This window comes from Amblyomma mixtum, chromosome 7, assembly GCF_055824585.1.
Source record: "Amblyomma mixtum isolate Tamu chromosome 7, ASM5582458v1, whole genome shotgun sequence".
Taxonomy (NCBI): Eukaryota; Metazoa; Arthropoda; class Arachnida; order Ixodida; family Ixodidae; genus Amblyomma; species Amblyomma mixtum.
The window spans coordinates 70,137,142-70,159,907 of record NC_143018.1 but is presented as its reverse complement, the minus strand read 5'-3'; the positions used below and the strand labels follow the sequence as shown (position 1 = coordinate 70,159,907).

The following is a 22,766-nucleotide window of genomic DNA, read 5'->3' as shown; positions in this document are numbered from 1 at the left end:
TTTTGGGTCAGCAGCCGAGCACCATAGCCACTGAGCCACCGCGGCGGCACGGATTGGATTGGATTATGGGGTTTAACGTCCCAAAGCGACTAAGGCTATGAGAGACGCCGTAGTGGAGGGCTCCGGAAATTTCGACCACTTGGGGTTCTTTAACGTGCACTGACATCGCACAGTACACGGGCCTCTAGAATTTCTCCTCCAAAGAAATTCGACCGCAGCGGCCGGGATCGAACCCGCGTCTTTCGGGTCAGCAGCCGAGCACCATAGCCGCTGAGCCACCGCGGCGGCCCGGAATAGGGGCTCCACCTAGTATTGTTAGGGGAAAGGGCCAATAGAGCCTACCCCAATCACCTCTCTGTAAATATTTATTGCATTATAAATGTTTTTCACCACCACCACCACCTTCATGCCTCTATGACGTCCCGAAACCCTGCGGATGAGGTGCGATATCGCGCCTACAACCTGCTTGAGTTTCTTGAGGGTGGTGGTGTTTTTGCCATCGTTCTGGATGTGCAGGCCCAATACACGGAGGATTCCAACCTCAGGTACCGGGTCACCATTCAGTTCAATGGCAATGGGGGAGCGGGGGAAGCGGTGGTTCTTAGGCCGGATGAGGAAGAGTTCGGACTTCTCTGGGGAGCAAGACAGTCCGATGGTCCGCGCGTAATTTTGGGTGAGGGTGGCTGCTTCCTGTAAGGTGTTCTCTATGTCTCCGTCACTGCCGTGAGTGGTCCACAGGGTGATATCGTCGGCATAAAGAGTGTGCTTCAGGTGGGGAATAGTAGCCAATTTTCGGGCGATGGGGATGAGGGTTATGTTAAAGAGAAAGGGGGAAAGGACGGACCCTTGAGGGGTGCCGATACTCTGAAGAGTGTAGGAGGGGGAAGACAGAGGGCCGAAGTGTATATCAGCTGTGCGGTCAGTGAGGAATGCTTGAATGTAGGCATACGTGCGCACACCCACATTCAAGGGGGATAGAGCAGTCATGATCGCCTGATGTTCAATGCGATCAAAAGCTTTGGAGAGATCCAAAAGACTGCCTTGGTGTGACCCGGAAGAAGCGGGTCGAAAATGTCGTGTGAGCTTTCTCTGTGTGAGAATGTCCCATTAAGTTGCACTTTGTTTCTGTAACTCAGTTTGCCTCTGTACATACATGTAAATATATTTCCTCTTCTCGTCTTCATCATCTGCATCATTGACCGTCTCCTCCTTCATCACCGCCGAATAACCACGTTTGGAGAGGCCCGTGCACCTCTCCGTAAAAGGAAAGAACCATCTTGAATTTACTGGTAGCAACCATGTAAACAGACGCGATCTGGGCAGGACCGCACATTGGAACCCGACACCATAGCCTAAACGGTACATTTGCCAAACTAAACAGCTCACTGCGTTTTAAGGCGAAAGCCTTTAATGCATCATGCTGTCGTTAGCAGACGCGTCGGCAGGAGTGTCGACAGACGCGTCGGCAGCGGTGTCGACAGACGCGTCGGCAGCCGTGTCGACAGACGCGTCGGCAGATTCGTCCGCCTTTCGGCGTCACTGTTTAAAAGGCTCAAGGTTCCAGCATGAATAAAGGCGCATCTAGTGAATGCATGGCTTTCGTAAATAAAATAAAAGGAGTAAAGTCAAGAAAAGAAAAAATAAAAAAAAATAAGAAAGTAAACAAAAATAACAAAATAAAAATAAGACGTGAAAATAAAAATAAAAAACAATAAAATTAAGAAAAGGAGCAAAAAAAAACAAAATATGAAAAATAAAAAGTAAATAAAAAAAAGTGCGCCAGGAAAGGCTTTCGCCTTGCAGTACTTTAGAGAGCCAAAGTGCCCACCGAATTTTATGCGAAGCATATTGCTAGAGCTACCACTCACGCCGTCGCCGTGGGACGCCCACGTGACACCGTGACGTCACACCACGTGACATCGGATGAGAGAGCCGGCCTCCACCTCGCGCCGTCGCCGTGGGACCCCTAGCCGTCACGCCACGTGACACCATGACGTCACACCACGTGACATCGGATGAGAGAGCCGGCCTCCACCTCGCGTATTCTAGTTCACTATAACCTCGCGCCGTCGCCGTGGGACCCCTAACCGTCACACCCGCGCATTCCCGCGCATTTCGAACGCGCGTTCACACTCGGTGTAGGTGAAACGCTCGCTCCACCGGGCAGGCGGACGCGGCTTCCGTGGCAATCCAGGCGCTCACCCAAAGCGCGTCTCGGGGTTAGTCGGCGTTCCGCTGTAGCCATGCCCTGTCTTCCCCCACGACGAAGGCTTCTAGTGGTTGTATTAAAATGACCAAGTATTCAACCAAGGAAAGCCATGTATTACCAAGCCTAGCCACTAATATGCTTCGCATTCCCCAGGCTTAGCCAAGCTGAGCCTCAGCAATTTTTTTCTTCTGGACATTGCTGCGCGGCTGGTTTTGCATCGTTAGCGCCCGAAATTCTCGAAACTGAAGGAGACTCTCATCATCGAACCTCCGAATCTCAATATTAAGAGCGGTGCTATAGACAGCCCCTCTTAGCCTACTAGGATCTAATTCATTGCGCTGTAAATTTTTGACAAATGCTGTACGCAAGAAAGAATTCCTTACTTCATGACACATTTTACACAGATGCAAATTAGAGAGTGACTACAAAGCGTGTGCGCCGCCGCGGTGGCTCAGTGGTTATGGTGCTCGGCTGCTGATCCAAAAGACGCGGGTTGGATCCCGGCCGCGGCGGTTGAATTTCTTTGGAGGAGAAATTCTAGAGGCCCGTGTACTGTGCGATGTCAGTGCACGTTAAAGAACCCCAGGTGGTCGAAATTTCCGGAGCCCTTCACTACGGCGTCTCTCATAGCCTTAGTCGCTTTGGGACGTTAAACCCCATAAACCAACCAACCAACAAAGCGTGTGCATTTTAAACGCCACAGTGACACTGAGTGCCAAGTTGGAACGAGGAATTTTTTCAATGAGGTACAGTCTAGCAAACGACCTATATTCATTATTCATTTCTGCCCTTCGCCGTTGCCATTTTCCCATATTGTGGATGAAAGAAATTGTTGGTTGGTTTATAGGGTTTAACGTCCCAAAGCGACTCAGGCTATGAGAAACGCCTTAGTGAAGGGCTCCGGAAATTTCGACCACCTGGGGTCCTTTAACGTGCACTGACACCGCACAGAACATATGGGGGCACCTAAGCAATTTTTATTCTGCGAAAATGCGAGAGTAGATGCAACTAACTTACTGGGTCAACGTACACCTCGATCACGCTGCGGCGTCCACCTACAAATTGAGGCAGTTATGCACCTTTCCCCTTCTTAAAACCACCGAAGGTTTAGACTCAGGTGATTCTGAAGAAAGGTTTGGTTTAGTTTGGTTTATGGGGTTTAACGTCCCAAAGCGACTAAGGCTATCAGAGACGCCGTAGTGGAGGGCTCCGGAAATTTCGACCACCGGGGGTTCTTTAACGTGCACTGACATCGCACAGTACACCGGCCTCTAGAATTTCTCCTCCAAAGAAATTCTAGCCGCCGCGGCCGGGATCGAACCCGCGTCTTTTGGGTCAGCAGCCGAGCACCATAACCACTGAGCCACCGCGGCGGCGATCCTGAAGAAAGGAAAGACGCATAACTGGCTCACTGGGTCAGTGGAGGGCACCTCAGTCGTTGGTTGAGGTACGTGGCGGCGGAAACGTCGGTGGCCTATTTCTCCAGCAAGGGTGATGACGTCACTTGCGTGCCGCGTTTCGGCCTCGTGTTTCAAGGGTAACTGGCTCTCTGGGTCAGTGGACAACTCAACCGTGCTCTGAGGTACGTGGCGGTGGGGACTCCGAAGGCCTATTGCTCGATTAGTAGCGATGACGTCATTTGCGTGCCGCGTTTCTGCCATGCATGCCTGCCAAGGGTTTCTAAATGACGGCTGGGTTTCGTACAATGAACCGCTCTCGCATTAAAAGAGGAAAATGAAAAGAACGTCAGATCAGTCCCACAGGAAAATATGGGTAGTGCTCTTCCTTATTTTAGTGTTATTTAGCTCATCCTGTATCGTCAACCAGTATTTGGACGGGAAGCGCTATAGTAGGATACAACTCAAGGACGCAACGGGAGATACCCCTCAAATGAGGCCCTGCAACCAAAGGCATGAACCGATTTTATTGGGAAAGCAATACTGCTTGCGCTTTCACGCCTTTGCCGTGCCGCGGCCGGTGACCACCATTGATCTTCATTTGACCTTGATTGCATTAGATTGGATTAGACTGGATTAGATTAGATTGGATTGTATTGGACTGGATTGGACTGGATTGGACTGGATTGGAGTGGATTAGATTAGATTACATTAGATTACAATGGATTGGTTTGGTTTGGTTTATGGGGTTTAACGTCCCAAAGCGACTCAGGCTATGAGAGACGCCGTAGTGGAGGGCTCCGGAAATTTCGACCACCTGGGGTTCTTTGACGGGCACTGACATCGCACAGTACACGAGCCTCGAATTTCTCCTCCAAAGAAATTCAGCCGCCGCGGCCGGGATCGAACCCGCGTCTTTCGGGCCAGCAGCCGAGCACCATAGCCACTGAGCCACCGCGGCGTCATTACAATGGATTGGATTGGAATGGATTGGATTGTATAACTGATGCATCACCACAAGTTTAACCACAAGCACCACCACCAGCTACACTACTAGCTGAACCATGGCGTAGGTACGGATATTGCTTTCGCAATTACCGGGCTTAACCAAGCTAAGCCACAGCGAATTTTTTTTTATGATGTCGTGGTTAATCCCTTTTCATGGAGGCACTTGCCAGTAACCTGCGATTAGGGGATTAACCGCGAAGTCATGATAACTGGTCCATGCCATTGGCTGGAGGGCTTCCTTTGAGAGGATGTGTGAGGCCACTGTGTTCTTGAGTTGTATTCCACTATAGGTGCTTATGATCTACCGCTGCCGCGAAATGGGCTTGACTTTCTTATCCCCAATGGCCCTTGAAATCGAAAGCGCATTTTTCGTCTTTTTCTTTACACAGACAACACCGTCGCCGAGTTCCAAGAAAACCGAGCCGATGGTTCATCCGATAGCTGTCCCTCCTGCATGGAATGACCTGGTGACCTCCGGAACCACGCCTACCGTTAGGAAGGACATCCCCTGCAATACGAGCGATTGCCGCTCGCTAAGCCACTGGCTGATGCAACACATGAACTTCTCCGCTGACCCGTGTCACGACTTGTACGAGTTCGTGTGCGGCAACTACCAGGGTCACCCGGAGGGTCCCCTAACCGAGGTAAGCTCCCCTGGCAGTGAACAGAGAGCAGCTCGTCCTCAGTGAAAATTGCCGCCCGGCTGCGCACTGTTTACCTTTACTTTAGAACTCTTATGTTTTATGTTGCCGCTTTCGCCGTTTGAGGGATCTCTGTGAAGTGGAATAGCAGTCATGACAATAACAATAATACTTATATTAAATTTATTCGGCAATAAATGATAACAAAGTAATGTTCCTAATATGCCAAAGCCTCACATGGGCTTGAATAACGATTATCAACTGGTTTATGAGGGTTTAACGCCCCAAAGCGACTCAGGCTATGAAGGACCAAATATTAATTAGTGCTTGTTGATAGTACCCAGGAACAAGAACAAATTTCGTGGCGCACTTTGGGAGGGAAACAATAAAAGAGTGAATAGGAGAAAAGCGGCGAACTATATAATACTATTTTAAACTAAACAGGAGAAATACATTGAGAGTTATGCAGGACAGTTAAGAACATGAAGTCGCAGGCTGAAATAACAACCATGATAAGCAGTTGGAATTAAGTCAGCACGGCATCGCCTTCGAAGAACGTAGCAACTGAAAACTTCCACGGTCACCGGCTTTTAAGATATTATTTCAGAGGTTGGTCTGAGCGATAAGCGACATGTGAGATTGGGACGGATTTGCTCTCTAAAATGGGTGCATATTTGGTCGTGTGGCCTATGAGTTAAACCCGGAGGTCTCATAGCCGGAGTAAACCGGCCGACTGCATTACTCTCTCTAGCAGCTTTTGTAGCGAAAGCTACATTGGCCACGAACTTGCGATTTCGCTGTGGCGGTGCTCCGAGGAGGCACAGAGGCCGACCTTGAGCCGTTGTCTAGCAACCGCCGCAGCTGGCGGACGCCGCGTGCTCGCCGTGCCATCTGGCATGACGTCACACCGCTTTCCTCGTCGTTGCGCTCGCCTCCGCTACGTGGCATAGCCGAGCTAAGCCACTGCCAGTTTTTATGCGAAGCATATTACTAGAGCTACACTACAGCCCGTCGAGCGCGGCGGTGGAGCTACCATGACCACGTGACACCACGCAACAACATGACGTCACAGCAGAGGAGAGATGGGCTGCCGGCTCGCGCGGTCGGCCGCGGCGGTGGAGGCTCCACATCAGAGGCGCGGCGGCTGACCACGTGACAACATGACGTCACAACAGAGGAGTGATGGGCTGCCGGCTCGCGCGGTCGGCCGCGGCGGTGGAGGCTCCACATCAGAGGCGCTGCAGCTGACCACGTGACGCTACAGCAGCGGTATAAAGCTGAGCTTGCCTCGCTCTCCGGGCACTTACGAGGCGGCCAGGTGTTGGGATGCCGCCTAGAAGCAGGGCTGATTTGAGCGACGACCAAGCCTAGCCATCAATATGCTTCGCATCTGACTAGGCTTAACCTTAGCTAAGCCTCAGCCATTTTTTTTTACAGAAGCTCTTCAAAATTTAGCCCGTGAAGTTCAATGCCCTGCTCTCTTTTTAGGTAGGGGAAGCTCCTAGTAAGGGAATACTTTTACTCCTGCCGATAGTGCGTTGCTCTCCGACTCACTCTGGATTTGTATGAGTGCTGCGGGCTCTTGAAAGAGGAGTGAAATAAGGGGCAAACACTTAGTCCCTCGAAAGGAATGGCAGGAAGACTTCGACCTCTGAGGATGTAGGTGTGGCTGGGAACAGGCGCGCTTTCGGAGGGAGACAGGAGCGGGAGCAGAACAGCTGTCGCTGTCGTCTTTTCGTGCCAGGAATGAACGAAAAGTCCGGGAGATTTTTTTTTTTTAGCTGCTTCCAGCTTTGCACAACGGCTATTGTACGTCTTTTTACCTTTTTCCAGCACCTTGTGTCGGCACCTTCTATGCATTAGGATGACTTCTTGGCTTGGAAATGTGTATATGCGAATAGATTACCTTAACACAACCAGAGCCCTCTGACACCACTAATGTTGACATTTTTTGCTCGCCACGAAGTGGCGAATGCTGCACCACGGACACTGAAGCTGGACATTAAGCTTACAGAGAGAAGACAGGGCTGCACAGGCAGTTTAGATTTGAGGAGGTCCCACGATGCATACGCTAAAAGTCCTTGCTATCGTTCAGTTCTTTAATCTGACTCGCCTAAAACGTGACACGAACTATGTTGGGACGTTGGGACCCAGAAAATACTTATGAACAATATCTCCCCATCCGTGCCACTAGTTATAATGGGCTCCCTAAACGTGACAAATGCTATGGTAAGACTGTAGAAGAAAGAGCAATAACGCGAAGGGGGTGAAAAAAAAAACGCGGACGAAGACACCGTCCCTGTCTAGTTCTGTGTCTACGTACGTGATTTTTTTGCTCCCCCTTCACATCAAAATGAGCCAGCTAGCCCAAAGCAAGTTTCTGTGGTAAGAAAAATAAAGGGTCGCGGTTCGTGCCACAGATTACAGCAGTGCTGCCTAGACGTGGCATTTCGTTTGGGTGGGGGATAAAAAGTCCGTAGATACGATTCGATATCGCGTTTTAGTTTTCACCTATGGTTTCTGAAAACACCGTGGCACCACTGAGTGAGCTATAAAACTGAAGGGTCTGAGAAGTCAGGCAAGCAAGCAACTCTCTCCGGGCCGACATTGGTTCGAATCAAGCTTGAGCCCCAAGGAATGTTTAATTTTTAAGGCGAAAGCCTTTATTGCCTCATCGTTGTTGACAGAAGGCTTTCAGCAGAGGTGTCACGCTTTTGACGGGTGTCCACCGAGGTAAGTGAAATGTTTTTATGCGAAGCATACTAAAATAGCCCAACCCAGCTCCTCGAGCGCGGCGGTGTCGTTACCATTGACCTTTCGTGACCTCCATGTCATACCACGTGGTGCGTGACGTCACAGCAGATGAGAAACGGGGGCCCAGCTCGCGCCGTCGCGCGAGGCGTCGAGACCAAGGAGGACCACGTGATGCGTGACGTAACGACATAGGAGAAACGGGGCCCCAGCTCGCGCCGTCGCGCGAGGCGTCGCGACCAATGTGTTTCCTGCTTCTGCCGCTAGGTGCGCTGTAGTGAACACGTGATGCTGGAGCGGCGGTATACAAGGGGGTGCGCCTGCTTCTGCTAGGCGTACACTAGGGTGCCTCGATGCGCGTGCGCTCCGTTGAGGGTGAAGACAACTGCGTCGTCTGCTACGGCGGCCGCCATTGCCATGCCCACTTCAAAGGCGCGGGGCGTGCTCCAACAGGCTTTGTGCACTTCCCGCTGCAAAAGCGCGCTTGTCTTCGCGACCAAAAGAAAACACAACTGCGTTTCGCGCCTTTTCTAATGAAGTGGCAACAGAATAGGCTTGTAAGGGACAACTGTCCAAATATTTTAAGATTTGGACGGTCGTTTCTCCTCGCACACGACGACTCCGGTGCTGAATTGGAAATAGTTCATAGAGCGCACTAGGAACCTAACTGCAGGATTAAAATAAATAATAACAGCAATATCGTAAGCAGGTAGATTGCATTCAATCACTCAATTGTAAATAATTAAGAACGCTCCAATAAGTGATAGCAGGTACCAAAAAAAGCCTATGCAGATGCACTGAAAAAGTGAAGCTTTATTTTCGCATGGATGACTAATCGAACAAATTCACTTTTTCTTAGCTGTTATAAAATGTTTAGGAGAGTACAACTAATTTTATTTGTAACAAGCTCAGGGGCACAATTATGCCATGTGTACTATAAGCGCCTTTCCGCGCATATCATATCGAGCAATGAAATCAGGCAGGTGGCATCACCGATGTGAGCTGCAGTCGGCAGACTGTTACGGCTGTCACTAAACGTTTTAATGCGAGAGCAGCTCTCGCATTCCTTGGCTCGTTGTGCGAAAAGCCCGCCGTCACCGCGGCAGGAATGCGCGGCAGGGCTCCCTCGCTGCAATTAACCCAGGGGGGGGGGGTTATGACGAGTGTATTGTCACCGCGGGGGTGACAATGCACAAGTTTAAACCTGTCGGCATGGTGAAGGAAGGAGCGAGCAGACAGGGGAATATTCCTGCAGCTACCGAGTGCATTAAAAGGAAAATCCCCTCGGCCAACATCAGCTGGCCTTCAGTTTTCGGAGAGCGAGGTTGCGGTGCTATGCCGTCTTCACCATCTGAAGTTCAATCACTCGCGTCCACATCATCACGCGAGACAGCAAAGCGTGGCCGTAGGCGGCAGAGCATGGTCGTCTCGCTTTGTCGCGACCTCATAATCAGCAACTTTCAGAGCCTCACAAAAATTACGTAGCCGCACTAAACATTGCAGTAGCATTTCCCCGCAACCCTACATTCAGAGACAAGTAACGCTCTCGCATTTACACATCACAAGGATTGCTTAAGTGCCCCCATAATCGAAATGGACTGCACTTTTCCTTTATTTTACTATGAAGGAGAATTGTTCGCGCCATTGTGAAGAGATTTCATGTTCATTGTTTCAAGTTCAAATGCAGTCAGTGAGTCAGAAGAGCAGGCGCACCAAAAACAGGCCTCAAACTTTTTTCAGCGAGAAAGTCTCATTCAAAGGAAAATACTCGAACAACGCCTTTTTTTTTCTTTTTTTGCAGTCCATCTCGTCGAGTGAATGCGGGCATTTTTGTTTTCTTAGAAGGTGCCGAACTTTCCGGGCAGTGATACTTGTTCTGTGAGCAATCTAATTTGCTCCCAAATTCGCCACACAATCCCTGTGCACCAAGTTGCTAATCCTCAGCGGCACTTAATTTCAGAGCGATAATATTTACATTTCCCTGTTCAGACCTTCCACATTTTCTCTCAATAAAAATAAATTGCGTACCTCAACGGCACGCACATGCGAATCCTATGGCGTACGAAGGAAAGTTTTACTCATGCTGCAAATGCACGATCTGTTTGTCTGCTGCCACTTGTCGCGCTTAGTATTTACTGTCAAAAGCAGCCTTCTCTTGGGGTCCCTCGGGAACTGAAATATTCTCCATCCATTTCTGGAGTGGTTGGTGCACTGCGGCACACAACAACCCGGCATTTTTCGATGCGCGCCCGGTCAGCACCAAGAGAAAAGGCGACAAAGCGAACGCACGTGTTACGGCCGCCGCGCCGCCGCGAGAAAGGGCATGAAAATGGCCGCCGATGGACTGTCACGGCCGGCGAGGCGGCACTCGCCCTCCCAAAGGGTGACTCCACCCTAGAGGGGGCGCGCGCGCATCGAGGCACCCTAGCGTACACGGGATAGAGATGCCTCCTGGAGACAGGGCCGCTCGTTAAAATGAGAAGCAAAAGTTGCGGCGTGCTACAGAGACTGATGAAGAGCGTGAAGAACGTCTAGCCAAGCGGCGTGCTCGATATGCAACTCGGCGACAATATGCTTCGCATCTGACTAGGCTTAACCTAAGCTAAGCCTCAGCCATTTTTTTGCTCCTATCCTCGACCACGGTGGAAGAAACACCGTGGGTGAGACAGTTACAGCGTAATTTCCTTTCCTCAAATACAGTTTTCATTTTTTCATTACCCTCTCTCTTAGGAAAAATAAAAAGTAAAAAAAAACAAAGAAAACAAAATAAATATTTTAGAAATTAAAAAGAAAAGAATAAAAATAAAGAAATAAATAAAAAATTAGCAAAAAACAAAAATAAATAATAGCCACAAAAACTTAAAAAAGAAAAATTAAAGAAATCAATGCCAAACAGTGCGCCAGGAAAGGCTTTCGCCTTGCAGCACTTCAGAGAGCCATAGGGCCCCCTGAATTTTTTACTCCGAAATGAACACATTCCTGGCGGAAATTCGGCTCAGTTCGAGCTTTAATTTTTGGCGCTACCTCCAGTGTGAACTCCCCTGTTGTTTCGAGATTTGTTCGGCGGGGATAGTCGAGGATAGGAGCAAAAAACATTTCATGCTTAAAACGCCTATCGGCTATCGGCTGGCTTGTTCGCGCTGTACTTTAACACACAGGTGGCATTTGGCGATTATTTTTGTTTTGTACTACATTTGGGACGGGTACTTGCCTGATTGGATGATCATTAATTGGAAGACCGCATCGTCTGCAGCGACGGTGAACTGCAAGAGACACTTTCACAATGGATGTATGGATGGATGGATAGATAGGAGCGCCCCCTTTAAAACGGGGTGGTGGCAATTGCCACCATGCTCAAACAACAGCTGTACTGGAAGCGTCATCTCTCGGCCCCGATGGGGTTTAGGAGCGTTGTTCGCGTTCTCGCGTTCTTCTGCTTTCGTCATTTCGCGAACGACGAGAGCTGGCGCTGCCAGTAAATCTGTTGCGCAAGCGTCTTTTCTAGTCCGGCATCATCGCACCAAACTAGAGTTTCCGATTATTTTCACCGAATCAGGCAAGTGTGTGACCCGAGCATAGTATAAAACAAAATGTACCGCCGAGTGCAGCATATGTGCGAAATTTGAGCGCCGACAAGCCGTTGGTTTAGCCTCGAAAAACATTTTACGAGGCGCACTGAGCGATGCAGCGGTCTGTATATTTGAGGCTCTTGTTACATTCTCGTTACACGAACGTATTATTGAATCAACAATGATCAACTATGTATACCAACTAGCCTAAATCAAAGTATTAGTATAGCATATCTCAATTCCGTTTCCATGTGCCAAAGCAACATTTACATATGCTTTTTCTCTGCGCAGGTCGCATCGCTCATAACAAGTACCATAATCTCGTCCATCGAAGCCGCCAAGGTTCCGCTCAGTGGCCAGAGCGCCTGGCAGAAGGCCGCAGGGCTATTCAAGGCCTGCATGACCCTGGCGTCATCTAAGAGCAACGAGGTGGGCGCCCGGGGGAACGGGAACAGAGTTTCATGCGCTTTTGTTATGACCACGCGGACTTAGGCATAACTTGAAGGTAGCCAGTATAAACCGTTTTTATGATGAGCGTACAGGTCGTGGGTTCGATCCCGGCCATGGGTTCCACATTTAGATGGAGACGGAGGGGCAAAGACGGTTGTGTACTGGTATTTCAATTCAATTCAATTTTATTTCGAATTTATTTTACGAAGAATACAAAACACTTTTTGGACACGTAGCCAACGGCTAGTTCGGGTCCAAGTACACAAAATATGTAAAAGCAAATTCAGAAACGGCAGACTTATACAAAATAACGTAAGCGCAGTACAAGATCTAAATAACACTGGTAGATAACTAAGCAAACAAGGGAAGGGAATGAGGGGCTCGTTATAAATATGACAGTAGCCAACAGCCACAGAAACCAAGGGGCACAGGGGATTTTTTTTTTAAAGTTATTTATTTTGTGGTGTTGATCAATTTAGAATATTACTGAATATGCTATCGTTTAAAGATAACTGACTAGAAAAGCAGAAGAAAAAACAACCACATGCCGCCGGTGGGATCCGAACCCACGACCTCCGAATTACGCGTCGGCACCGGACGCGTAATTCGGAGGTCGTGGGTTCGGATCCCACCGGCGGCATGTGGTTGTTTTTTCTTCTGCTTTTCTAGTCAGTTACCTTTAAACGATAGCATATTCAGTAATATTCTAAATTGATCAACACCACAAAATAAATAACTTTAAAAAAAAATCCCCTGTGCCCCTTGGTTTCTGTGGCTGTTGGCTACTGGTAGATAACATTCGGCGAGACAAAAAAATTAAGAATATAGCTTTGAAAACATGACATGCAAAGAGAACTTTCAGACTTCGAGTGTTAGTACAAACTGTGTTGCATAAAAACTACATAATAACAGAAAACTGACGAAAAAGAATTTCAAGTTAAATCAATTATTTCAGTTAAGCGTTTTTTAAACAAATACCAGCAAAATTGTGTGAATTTTTCAGAGAAATTTCGAAACTTGTTCGAGAGCAGGCGGTGCTCTTCCGAATGAGTCGCAGCGGGAGGTGGCTCGCCTATACTACTTTTCCATCCTTTTTCCTTAATTAGCTTATTAGGGATGTTCAAGTTGTCTACCCTAGGATTTGTTTTCCGTGTTATAGCTTAGCTTAACTGGGCAGGTTAAGACATGTCTGCATATAACATACACGCTATAGTTGCGGCACATGCAAGCACAGTAGAGTGTGGGCCTACAAAGAGAGCGGGGTATTTGGAGCTTCGTTCTTTGAATAAATTCCTTACAAATGAAGAACTGATGCCGTAAGAAATTCATGAAAGCGTGATTGCTGTTTGTGGTGCTGATGAGCTTTTCTGCTACCAAATAAAGCCTTAGTCTAAGCTCGTTAGACAGGACAGGAAATCAATTTATGACCGCTATTCAGGGTGCTCTTTCAAAGCGTCTTCAAGGGAAATTTGCAGGCCATAATTTTTTTCAGGTCAGAGTCAGTGTTTAAGCTCATGAATGAGGGCATTTCTGATGGCAGAGTTTTCAGCACCATTCGTGACTTTCTGACGATGTCAAAGGCCAGTTCCAGGTGGCGTGTCACAGGTCGAAATCATCGGAAGTAGCATGGCGCAGGCGACTGTATTCCAAAGCTCTCGTACTTTCTTGCTGCCGCAAAGCCAGCTTTACTCAATGTGGACCGTGACCATCAATGCTAGGATGCTTTATTTGCAAGGTATTTTTACCTCACGCGTGTCCACATTCGCACCTGGCTGAAACGCGGAGCAATTACAGGTGGGCTACTTGAAGGCATGGCTCATCTCACTGCACCTTGACCTGGCCAACCTGACTGCGGCCCGTGCTGTCGACCCCGTGGACACGGCGGTGCGGTGCTCGTTAGACCTCGGTGTACCGGCTGTCGTCGCCATAAATCTCCTCGAACGCCAGTTCATCGAAGGCAAACGGACTATGGAGGTTCGTGGGGAGCCTTTTTCGATTTAGGTCAACTTTCCTCTTTTAGTCTCATGCCGGCTTCTGCAGTTGCTGCAGGTGTCTCGCCTTGCGCCCAAAGCCAGGGAGTCATAGGAACAACCCGAGTGTTTCTTAAGCGAAGTTTCCGGGGGCGCTGGGGACAGTAATGAAGGAAAACAACTTTAGTCTGGCTCAGCTCGTTCATGATTGGATTGAGAGACATGGCAGCGCAAAATACCAACCGGCCGGTTCTAACGGGGTTGTGATAAGCCATCGCCGACGTCCCCAGATTCAGCGCGCTTGAACTGAGACGAGGAATAACTAGGCTCTGGAAGGTTAAAGGGGCTGGCAAACGGGTGTCATCGTCGACGTTTGAGGGCGAGGTTCAGAAAGCGGAACGTTGGGGACGGATTCCAAGCAAGTTGGGTCGTTAATCGGGTAATAAAAGAGAGGTACACATGAATTCTAGAAAGCAACGAGGACGTGCTTGTTGAAGACATCTCATGAAGATTCCAGAAGGAATCTCTTAAGGAGTAGGAAACGGTGACAGCTACTGGTAAAGCTGGCGGGTCTAAAACAGGTCTCTCAGACTGGGATCGAGACTCCATTACCAGATGCTCTAATCAGAGCTGCAAAAGGAGCACATGGAAAGGGCGGTGAATAACAGCTGCGTGAAAGGCAGCGGGGATTGTATTCACCCACGCGAAAATTCGTGCACCTGATCTCTGGTTAGACGTGATGAAATGCATGCTGGCGATCATGACTGGGGTATAACCGCTTTGAACATGACGAGCCGACCAACAATGCAGCACTGTTACTTCCTCAACTTCGTAAATGCGGCACCATGAAAGCACCGCTGATAGTGTTTGTCGGGCTGAAGCTCTCTGAACGTTGCAAACACTGTCAACCCCGTAAACACCACTCCGACGTTCTGGCCTAACAGTTTCCTCGCCTTTCCGCCAGTTTCCGCCGAGTTCGACGTGTGTTGAATAAGCTTTCCTCCTGGTGTGCAATTTCTTTTTTATCAAGTGATTGCACCGAAATATTCACTACGAGTGAACGCTTGAATTGTTCTCTTTTTCGGGAACACGTCATTTGCCGATATTATGTAAAAAATTTTTAAATCTGCAACAGCAAACCTCTCCTTGCCTGTGGATTTGTATGGCCTGTCTGACCTCAAATTTTGCCTGCTGGTTAGTCTTGGTCTAAAATGTATGGAAGTGAGACTCTGGACGTGGGGTCTATCGCGAAACCTCTGTTTTACGATGAAATTTGCTTCTTATTCTTCTTGCGCGTAGCTCCGATTCAGCCCCTATGAACAAGCATGGCACCGACATCGTCATCAGCTGCTGACAAAATCCGTCCGCAAAGCCATGGCTTTCTATACATCCATGCTGAATACGTATGGTGTTGATGATAACCGTGCAAAACACCTCACCAACGAGATAATGAACTACGAGAACGAACGTAAGTAAAGCGACATCTTCAACTGCCATGCATGCAAACTCCGCTTCACTTTCAGCACGTGCACTTTGGATCGTATGGTTTCACTTACATGGCGTGGTGAAATAAGGTCATGCGGAATTTATGTCGATGGGAGCCGGCAAAGGCAGTACGTGCTAATAATTATTCGTTTGGTTTGGTTTATGGTATTTAATGTCCCAAAGCGACTCAGGCTATGAGAGACGCCGTAGTGAAGGGCTCTGGAAATTTCGACCACCTGGGGTTCCTTAACGTGCACTGACATCGTACAATACACGGGCCTCTAGAATTTCTCCTCCGTAGAAATTCAACCACCGCGGCCGGGATCAAACCCGTGTCTTTCGGGTCAGCAGCCGAGCACTGTAACCACTGAGCCACCGCGGCGGCCACTAATAATTATTAACGGCGCTTTAAAATTTTCGAAATTTGTTTTACAAAAGAGGGCTTGTAAGAGGTATCGCGTTTTCTAATTTCTAAACAAAAATTGGAAGACGCTACAGCGCGTTGCAGCGCTGCGAAGGAGTCCACGGAACGCCACCACCCGTTCAGCCCAATGCCTTGCCCGTTGGAAACAGCTTTGAACGCAACGCATATTTGAGGAGAGGAAATTAATTTTTCTCACATCTCGGTAGACACCCGAACCCTGCCGTAAGTAAAGGGAGGTAGGTGGGAGTGAAACAAGAGAGACAGAGAAAGAGGTGCCGTAATTAAGGAAACGAGAATTGGATTTCAGGAAAGGAAGTTAAATTACTGTCTCACACATCTCGGTGGACACCAGCAGCCCAGATTATAGGTCGTAAATTGGTTTTTGGGGAAAGGAAATGGCGCAGTATCTGTCTCACATATATCGGCGGACACCTGAACCGCGCCTTAAGGGACGGGAGGAGTGAAATAAGAAAGGGAGAAAGAGGTGCCGTAGTGGAGGTCTCCGGAATAATTTCGACCACCTGGGGACCTTTAATGTGCACTGACATCGCACAGCACACGGGCGCCTCTTGCGTTTCGCCTCCATCGAAACGCGGCCGCCGCGGTCGGGTTCGAACCCGGGCACTCCGGCTCAGTAGACGAGCGCCTTACCACTGAGCCACCGCGGCGGGTCCGATTATAGGTCGCTGGTTGGAATTCCTGCCACAAGCTCTCTAACTTAAGTTAGTTTATGCTGCTCGAAAGGCTGAATGGTATTACCCCATCTGGAACATTCTGCGGCAAACGGTTAGCATGATACGATTTTTTTTTCTGTCGAGCAATGTCGGCAACTACAACTACGACGCCGACGACTTTTCGACCGAACGAGCTTTATACGCTGCCGCGTAAACGACTGAGTGTGGGATACTGAAAAGAGCGCCACAGAACTAAACAGGTAAGAGGTCGCACTCATATTCTCAGTCACAATATATCGCATTAACAGCTGTCGGCGAATATCGCGTGGACACATGGTGACCGTCATTCATTTGTTACGATGGAGGCGCTCGTCTACCGAGCCGGAGTACCCGGGTTCGAACCCGACCGCGGCGGCCGCGTTTCGATGGAGGCGAAACGCAAGAGGCGCCCGTGTGCTGTGCGATGTCAGTGCACGTTAAATATCCCCAGGTGGTCGAAATTTTTCCGGAGACCTCCACTACGGCATCTCTTTCTCCTTTCACTGCCACCTTCCTTCCTTCCCTTAAGGCGCGGTTCAGGTGTCCGCCGAGATATGTGAGACAGATACTGCGCCATTTCCTTTCCTTAAAAACGAATTTACCAATTTTATGCGAAGCATACTAGCCGCACAACCGAGCTCTTCCTTGCTGCGCTGCGCGCGGCCGCGTAGCTACCACTTGACCTACATCGGCGCACCACGTGATATGACGTCACAACAGCTGTGAAAGCTGGGGCTCAACTCGTGCGCTCGCTTGCGGACGCGCAGCCTCCACCGGCGGCCTAACTCCCGCTCCTTCCGCTAGGGGCGCTGACGTCACAACAGCTGTGAAAGCTGAGGCTCAACTCGTGCGCTCGCTTGCGGACGCGCAGCCTCCGCCGGCGGTATGCTTCGCATCCTAGGCTTAACCATAAGCTAAGCCAGGCCATTTTTTTTTTCAATGGAGGCGAAATTCTAGAGGCCCGTGTACTGGACTGGGAGACCCTGCTGCGCTCGGAGGACCCGGCCGTGCAGACCATCGCCACCGGCCATGCTGCCAGTGTTATGGACCTTAGGACCTTAGGACCTTAGGAACACTTGAGTGCAGTGGGGTCGTGCGGGGACCCTGGGGCGTGCCCCGAATTCCTGTTATAATAATGTTTTTCTCTTTCTCTCTCTCTGTACTGTGCGATGTCAATGCACGTTAAAGAACCCCAGGTGGTCGAAATTTCCGGAGCCCTTCACTACGGCGTCCCTCATAGCCTGAGTCACTTGGGGACGTTAAACCGCAATAGACCAAACCAATAATTTGTTGCTTTTTGAAGCTTAACCCTAGAGTAAGAGATATGCGGGTTGTGAGGCAACACACGCGACCGTGGAGTGCTAGCCTTCGGTCGCAAGGATGCAGATGAGCAGTGGAAGTAAAAATTAAAATATGGCCGGGGCTTTCACGCGTGCTTTACATCATGGCGCAGGAGCACGAGTGTGGGAAAGCAACTGGTTGAAGCAGTATATAAAAGTTTACGGCTGTGTGCTTAGAAACTTGCAAAGGCATCCGGCGAATATGGTAGCCGCATTTCCGTTCCGATGGAAGCCTGCACGTCCTGGCAGTCAATACACTAGATCAGTTAAAACCTTGTAGACTAATCCAAGCTGCGACCCCAAAGAATTTTATTTATTAATACTTCCGTGATTTTTCGCTCACGGTCAACGCCGCCGACACCGGCTTTTCTGCGACACGGGGCCCCTAACGCTATCGTGTTAAAAGCTTTTTCACAGCCTTACTAATATAAAAGAATGCGAAAATATAGACGAGCATTAACCACGAGGCGAGTACGTTCTGCAGCGCTCGAGCAAAACGTTCACATGCTGTTATTCAGTGCGCAGGGTACGTACATAACGGTTTGGTTGATACGTGTTTAACGTCCCAAAGCGCCATAAGCTATGAGGGACGCCGTAGTGAAGGGCTCCGGAAATTTCGACTAACTTGGTTCTTTAACTTGTTTGCCGCGCTGCGCATCTGTGGCACTACTGCCGCGGTGGCTCAGTGGTTATAGTGCTCGGCTGCTGACCCGAAACACGCGGGTTCGATCCCGGCCGCGGCGGTTGAATTTCTTTGGAGAAGAAATTCTAAAGGCCCGTGTACTGTGCGATGTCAGTGCACGTTGAAGAACCCCAGGTGGTCGAAATTTCCGGAGCCCTCCACTACGGCGTCTCTCATAGCCTGAGTCGCTTTGGGACGTTGAACCCCATAAACCGACCGACCGACCGACCGACCGACCGACCGACCGACCGCGTGTGATTGAGTCGGCGAGTTGCACCCTACTAGTACACATGTAGGTTTTTCAGACAAATAGTGGATGCTTTATAGTTTTGTAGTCCCGGGTGTCAAACATCCTGGCGGCGTTCCACTGGTAATGTTGCTTAATGGGTCTAACATAGCGTCAGTTAGTACTTCAGTTTACTAAAACTTGTGTAAAAAGTTGGCAGTGGCTTAGCTCTGCTATGCCAGGATATACGTAGCGTGAGCAGTGACGTCACGTGGCTCTGCGCCGGCGGCAGCAGCGAGTCGCGCCAGCTATGCGTAGTGACGTCACTCGCTCATCGCGCATGCGCAGTACGGTCGACGGAGGGAGCACGCGAAACGGCGAGACTGTGGCCAATGTAGCTCACGCTACAAAATTGTGTATAGCTTCAGTGTAAACTACAGTTGTCTTGACAAACGCGACATCCAGAGGAGGCGGCACTTTGTACTAAGAGCCCAACGTTCCCAGTGCTCCACAGCCTCCTGTGTAGATCTAATGTTTAGCCATATTTGTCAGATCCGTTTAGACGCACTGATGAGCATTTTCAGGCTGGCCGACGAGCTAATTCCGAACATCGATTCTATGGCCAATAATAAATAATTTATTTGAAACACCTCAAACTTGACGATAGGGAGAGTGCCCGACGAAACAACAAGGCCAACCGAGCAAAAGCAGCCACAACCAAATCTGATTTTCAACCTGTTATATAAACACGAACATGAGGTCGCCCACGAAGCCACGCCATCTTATGCAAGGTCTCAAGGAAGACATGCTGGCTGGTAGTACACTTGGTAGACCCGTGAAGGTTTTTATCTTGTATAGTATTCTTGTCTTTTCAGTTATCAATGCTTTAAACCGGCATATGAAGACCGGCCTACTCATCACTGGAAGAATTCAAGACATGGGCCTCAAAACACAGCCGCATGTCACGTCAGGTGAGCTGAGCAAATTCTTCATGGGAACCCTAAAATAGATGTCGTCCCAGGCGAACTCCGCGTTTCAAGCAATAGCTTTTCTTGTTCAACATTTCCGCAATTAAACCCCAAGACTATACTTCAATAAGTAATGCTTCGAGGGCAGTGAAACCAGAGAAATAGATGACCTGTCAGACTTATTGCCTCCTCCGCGACGAAATGCTGACAGCGACATTTCCTTGGACCCGTACAGTAAATTGTGTCTCCGAATTCATTAAAATGCTTACGGTAGGTAAGCTTAAGTTCCAGAGCATGGCTCAAACATATTTTAGTCAGTGTATAACTTTTGGCTGCGTGATGTAAATGTCATGTATGGAGAAAATCGTGACACTTCCGAAGCAGAGAGGAGACTTTAATCAGCTCCAATGTGCGCTTTAATGTGTTGGTTGCACTGTTACGAGTGCTGTTAAGTGCTCAAAAGTGTTCAACGCCTGTTTGGAATGCATACGAATGCTCTGACTTCCACGCCCTTGAGAGCTCTTTGAGAGCAGGGAAACTATATGACTTTGGCCATACTCACTAGACAGAAGCACAGGTACTGAAAGAAGTCAATTAAGGAAGCTTTTTCTGCAGTTCCGTCCGGTGAACATTGCTATCGACCATCAGGTGGATGCGGAAGGTGGGAGGGGGGGGGGGGCGTGTTTTATCTAGCTGTAGAGGTAGCGGAGCCATCGCCCCTTTATTCGGATACCTGTCACATTCTTCTTTTCGCAATGGGACCACTTTGGACGACTCGGTTCGTATTCTCATCGCCATGTGGCGCCACTTATGGGGAGCAGTTGCTTACGTCATAATGCGAGCTGCCAGCATGGATGGGGAATGTTTACTGAGAAGAGAACGAGAAAATTTGTTCCGATTCCCGCCGCATCGCGCTGGTTACGGATTGCTATCGCCTTCTCTCACTGCACGCGTGAAGCAGGCGGCGTAAGGCTAAATGGAGGAAGACGATCCTCATGTCACGTGACTTTTAATGACGTCATTTCAAAATGGCGTTTGTTTAGGTACATTTCTGGGTACTTTTTGTTGCAAAATTGGGTAAAAATGGCGTCGCAAATTTTTGAAACGTCCCTAGCCATAGTTTCTAGGTCGCTGGCGTCTCCACGGTTGCCACGGTGACCAACGCCACGGTGGTTTGTTGACATGGCTGCGATGGCTGTTTACCGTTGCCGCCTGTGTCTTGGGCACGACCGGCTTTACGAGTAATAAAGCCGGTCGTGGTCTTGGGCAATCCCCCGCAGTGGGTACGCGCCATTATTTAGAGGACAACAACAACCGCGCGGTGCATTGACGTGTGGAGTAGCGTGAAAGTCATGAAAGGTTAGTGCAATGGCGAGTAATATTGACCACGCTAACGTCCGGACTTGTGCCCCAGTGCCCTAGTGTGGTCTTTATTATGCAAGTTTGCAGTGCGACCTGTTCCAGCCGTGGTATGATATCGGAAGCCCCTAGAGACGTTTTGCAAGGCGGTGCTTGACTGAATTTGAGGTCACTTCAGTTCTCTTCGGCACCTTTCGGTATTGTATCTCGTGTTTGAACATTGCCTCCTCTAGAAGGAGGCAATGGTTTGAAGCATTGGATGAGTGTCGAAAATTATGTTTCCTTGTGTTGCGCGTAACTGATTCTGACCTGTACGTACTGATACCTGCATGTGTGCCCACCGGCGACAAGCTATGCTAAAAAAAAATTAAAATACGGAAGGAAGGCGGACTGGACTTACTACGCTAGCCTTTGAAAGGACAACACATCTTCTGTCTTAATGTTTAATATGCCTGCAGTGTCTACCCACCAGCTAGCCAAGCTGTAATGGATTACTTCGCGTTGACACCCATGTTGCGCAGAGACATGAACTATGATCCGTACGCCGCTTTCTTCACTGATAGGCGTTTAGCGAATGTCGTAGTATGGTCACACCACCGAACCTTTGAATATCTAGAAAGCTGCTTTTCTTTTATCTATTTGGTGAAGTGTTTTTATACTCATTAAGTAGAACATGTGGTTCTTGGTGTATTTCTTGTAACGTCCAGCATTGGAATAAAGCTAGCCAAGGCCGAAACTTGTTTTGCTTGCTCTGTCATTCCTGTAGTGGTTTGTGATGAAGTGGGAGGCTTGACTTAGGCTTTCAGCATCTGCGTAGCCAGTGTGGCCCTTGAGTTTGTTTGGAAACGATGTTGGGTTATTGCATGGTAAGTAAAACTTAACACAGAGAAAAACGTAAACACTCCGGATTATCAGTTTCTTGCACTTTCTGAGCTTCAATTTCTAGACGCCATGAATGGATTCCAAATTTCACAGCTGTTTTTTCTGTTGCAGCAGTTAGACTGATGGGCAAGTTGGTATGACATAATAAGGCGAAAACAGCACACCTGCATAAGGAAGCTGCTGTGTCTTGTCTCATCTTCCTTCATCCTTGTGCAGGTGCACTGTTATAGCCTTATTAGTAAAAGTATGTTGTACAGGGACGTTGGATGCCATGCATGCCGTAATGCGCTGCATTAACTTTGTGCTAGCATTTGTAGCTAGAATGGTTTCTTTTTGACATTAGCATTGTATAAGTGAATATAATTTGTGTGCATACATGAATAGCATGCTGGCTTGGCCTTATGTAGGCCACTGCATCATTACGAAGTGTATGAGGTGTCACATTAATTGCACGCCTGCTTTTACTGCACGTTGCCAGTTTTGAGGGGAAAGTTTGTTTTGTGTGGACTCAGCAGTGACTATAGGCAGGCGACCTTTAAATGCAAATAAGCTTGCTCCATAGATGGCAGCTCTGTGGGGCAATGGACACACACACAAAAAGAAGAGTTGCCATGACCTTTCAATATAAAGTGAAGAAGCAGCATAAACCAAACATCAACATGCCATGCATGTGATATGCTTCTCTGCATACA

General features: G+C 48.8%; 1 protein-coding gene across 2 annotated transcripts in view; it reads left to right on the top strand.

The window, feature by feature from the left end:
• The first annotated feature begins 5,009 nt into the window (after nt 1-5,009).
• The window catches only part of LOC149336393 (neprilysin-1-like), a 49,003-nt gene continuing 31,246 nt past the window's right edge, over nt 5,010-22,766 (top strand). For both annotated transcript variants that reach the window (XM_089552861.1, XM_089552860.1), the window contains exons 1-5: nt 5,010-5,258; nt 11,867-12,004; nt 13,820-13,999; nt 15,295-15,463; nt 19,741-19,836. In XM_089552861.1, the coding sequence (XP_089408987.1) occupies nt 5,040-5,258; nt 11,867-12,004; nt 13,820-13,999; nt 15,295-15,463; nt 19,741-19,836 (802 nt within the window). In that variant the 5' untranslated portion in view covers nt 5,010-5,039. The remainder of the gene's footprint in view (nt 5,259-11,866; nt 12,005-13,819; nt 14,000-15,294; nt 15,464-19,740; nt 19,837-22,766) is intronic.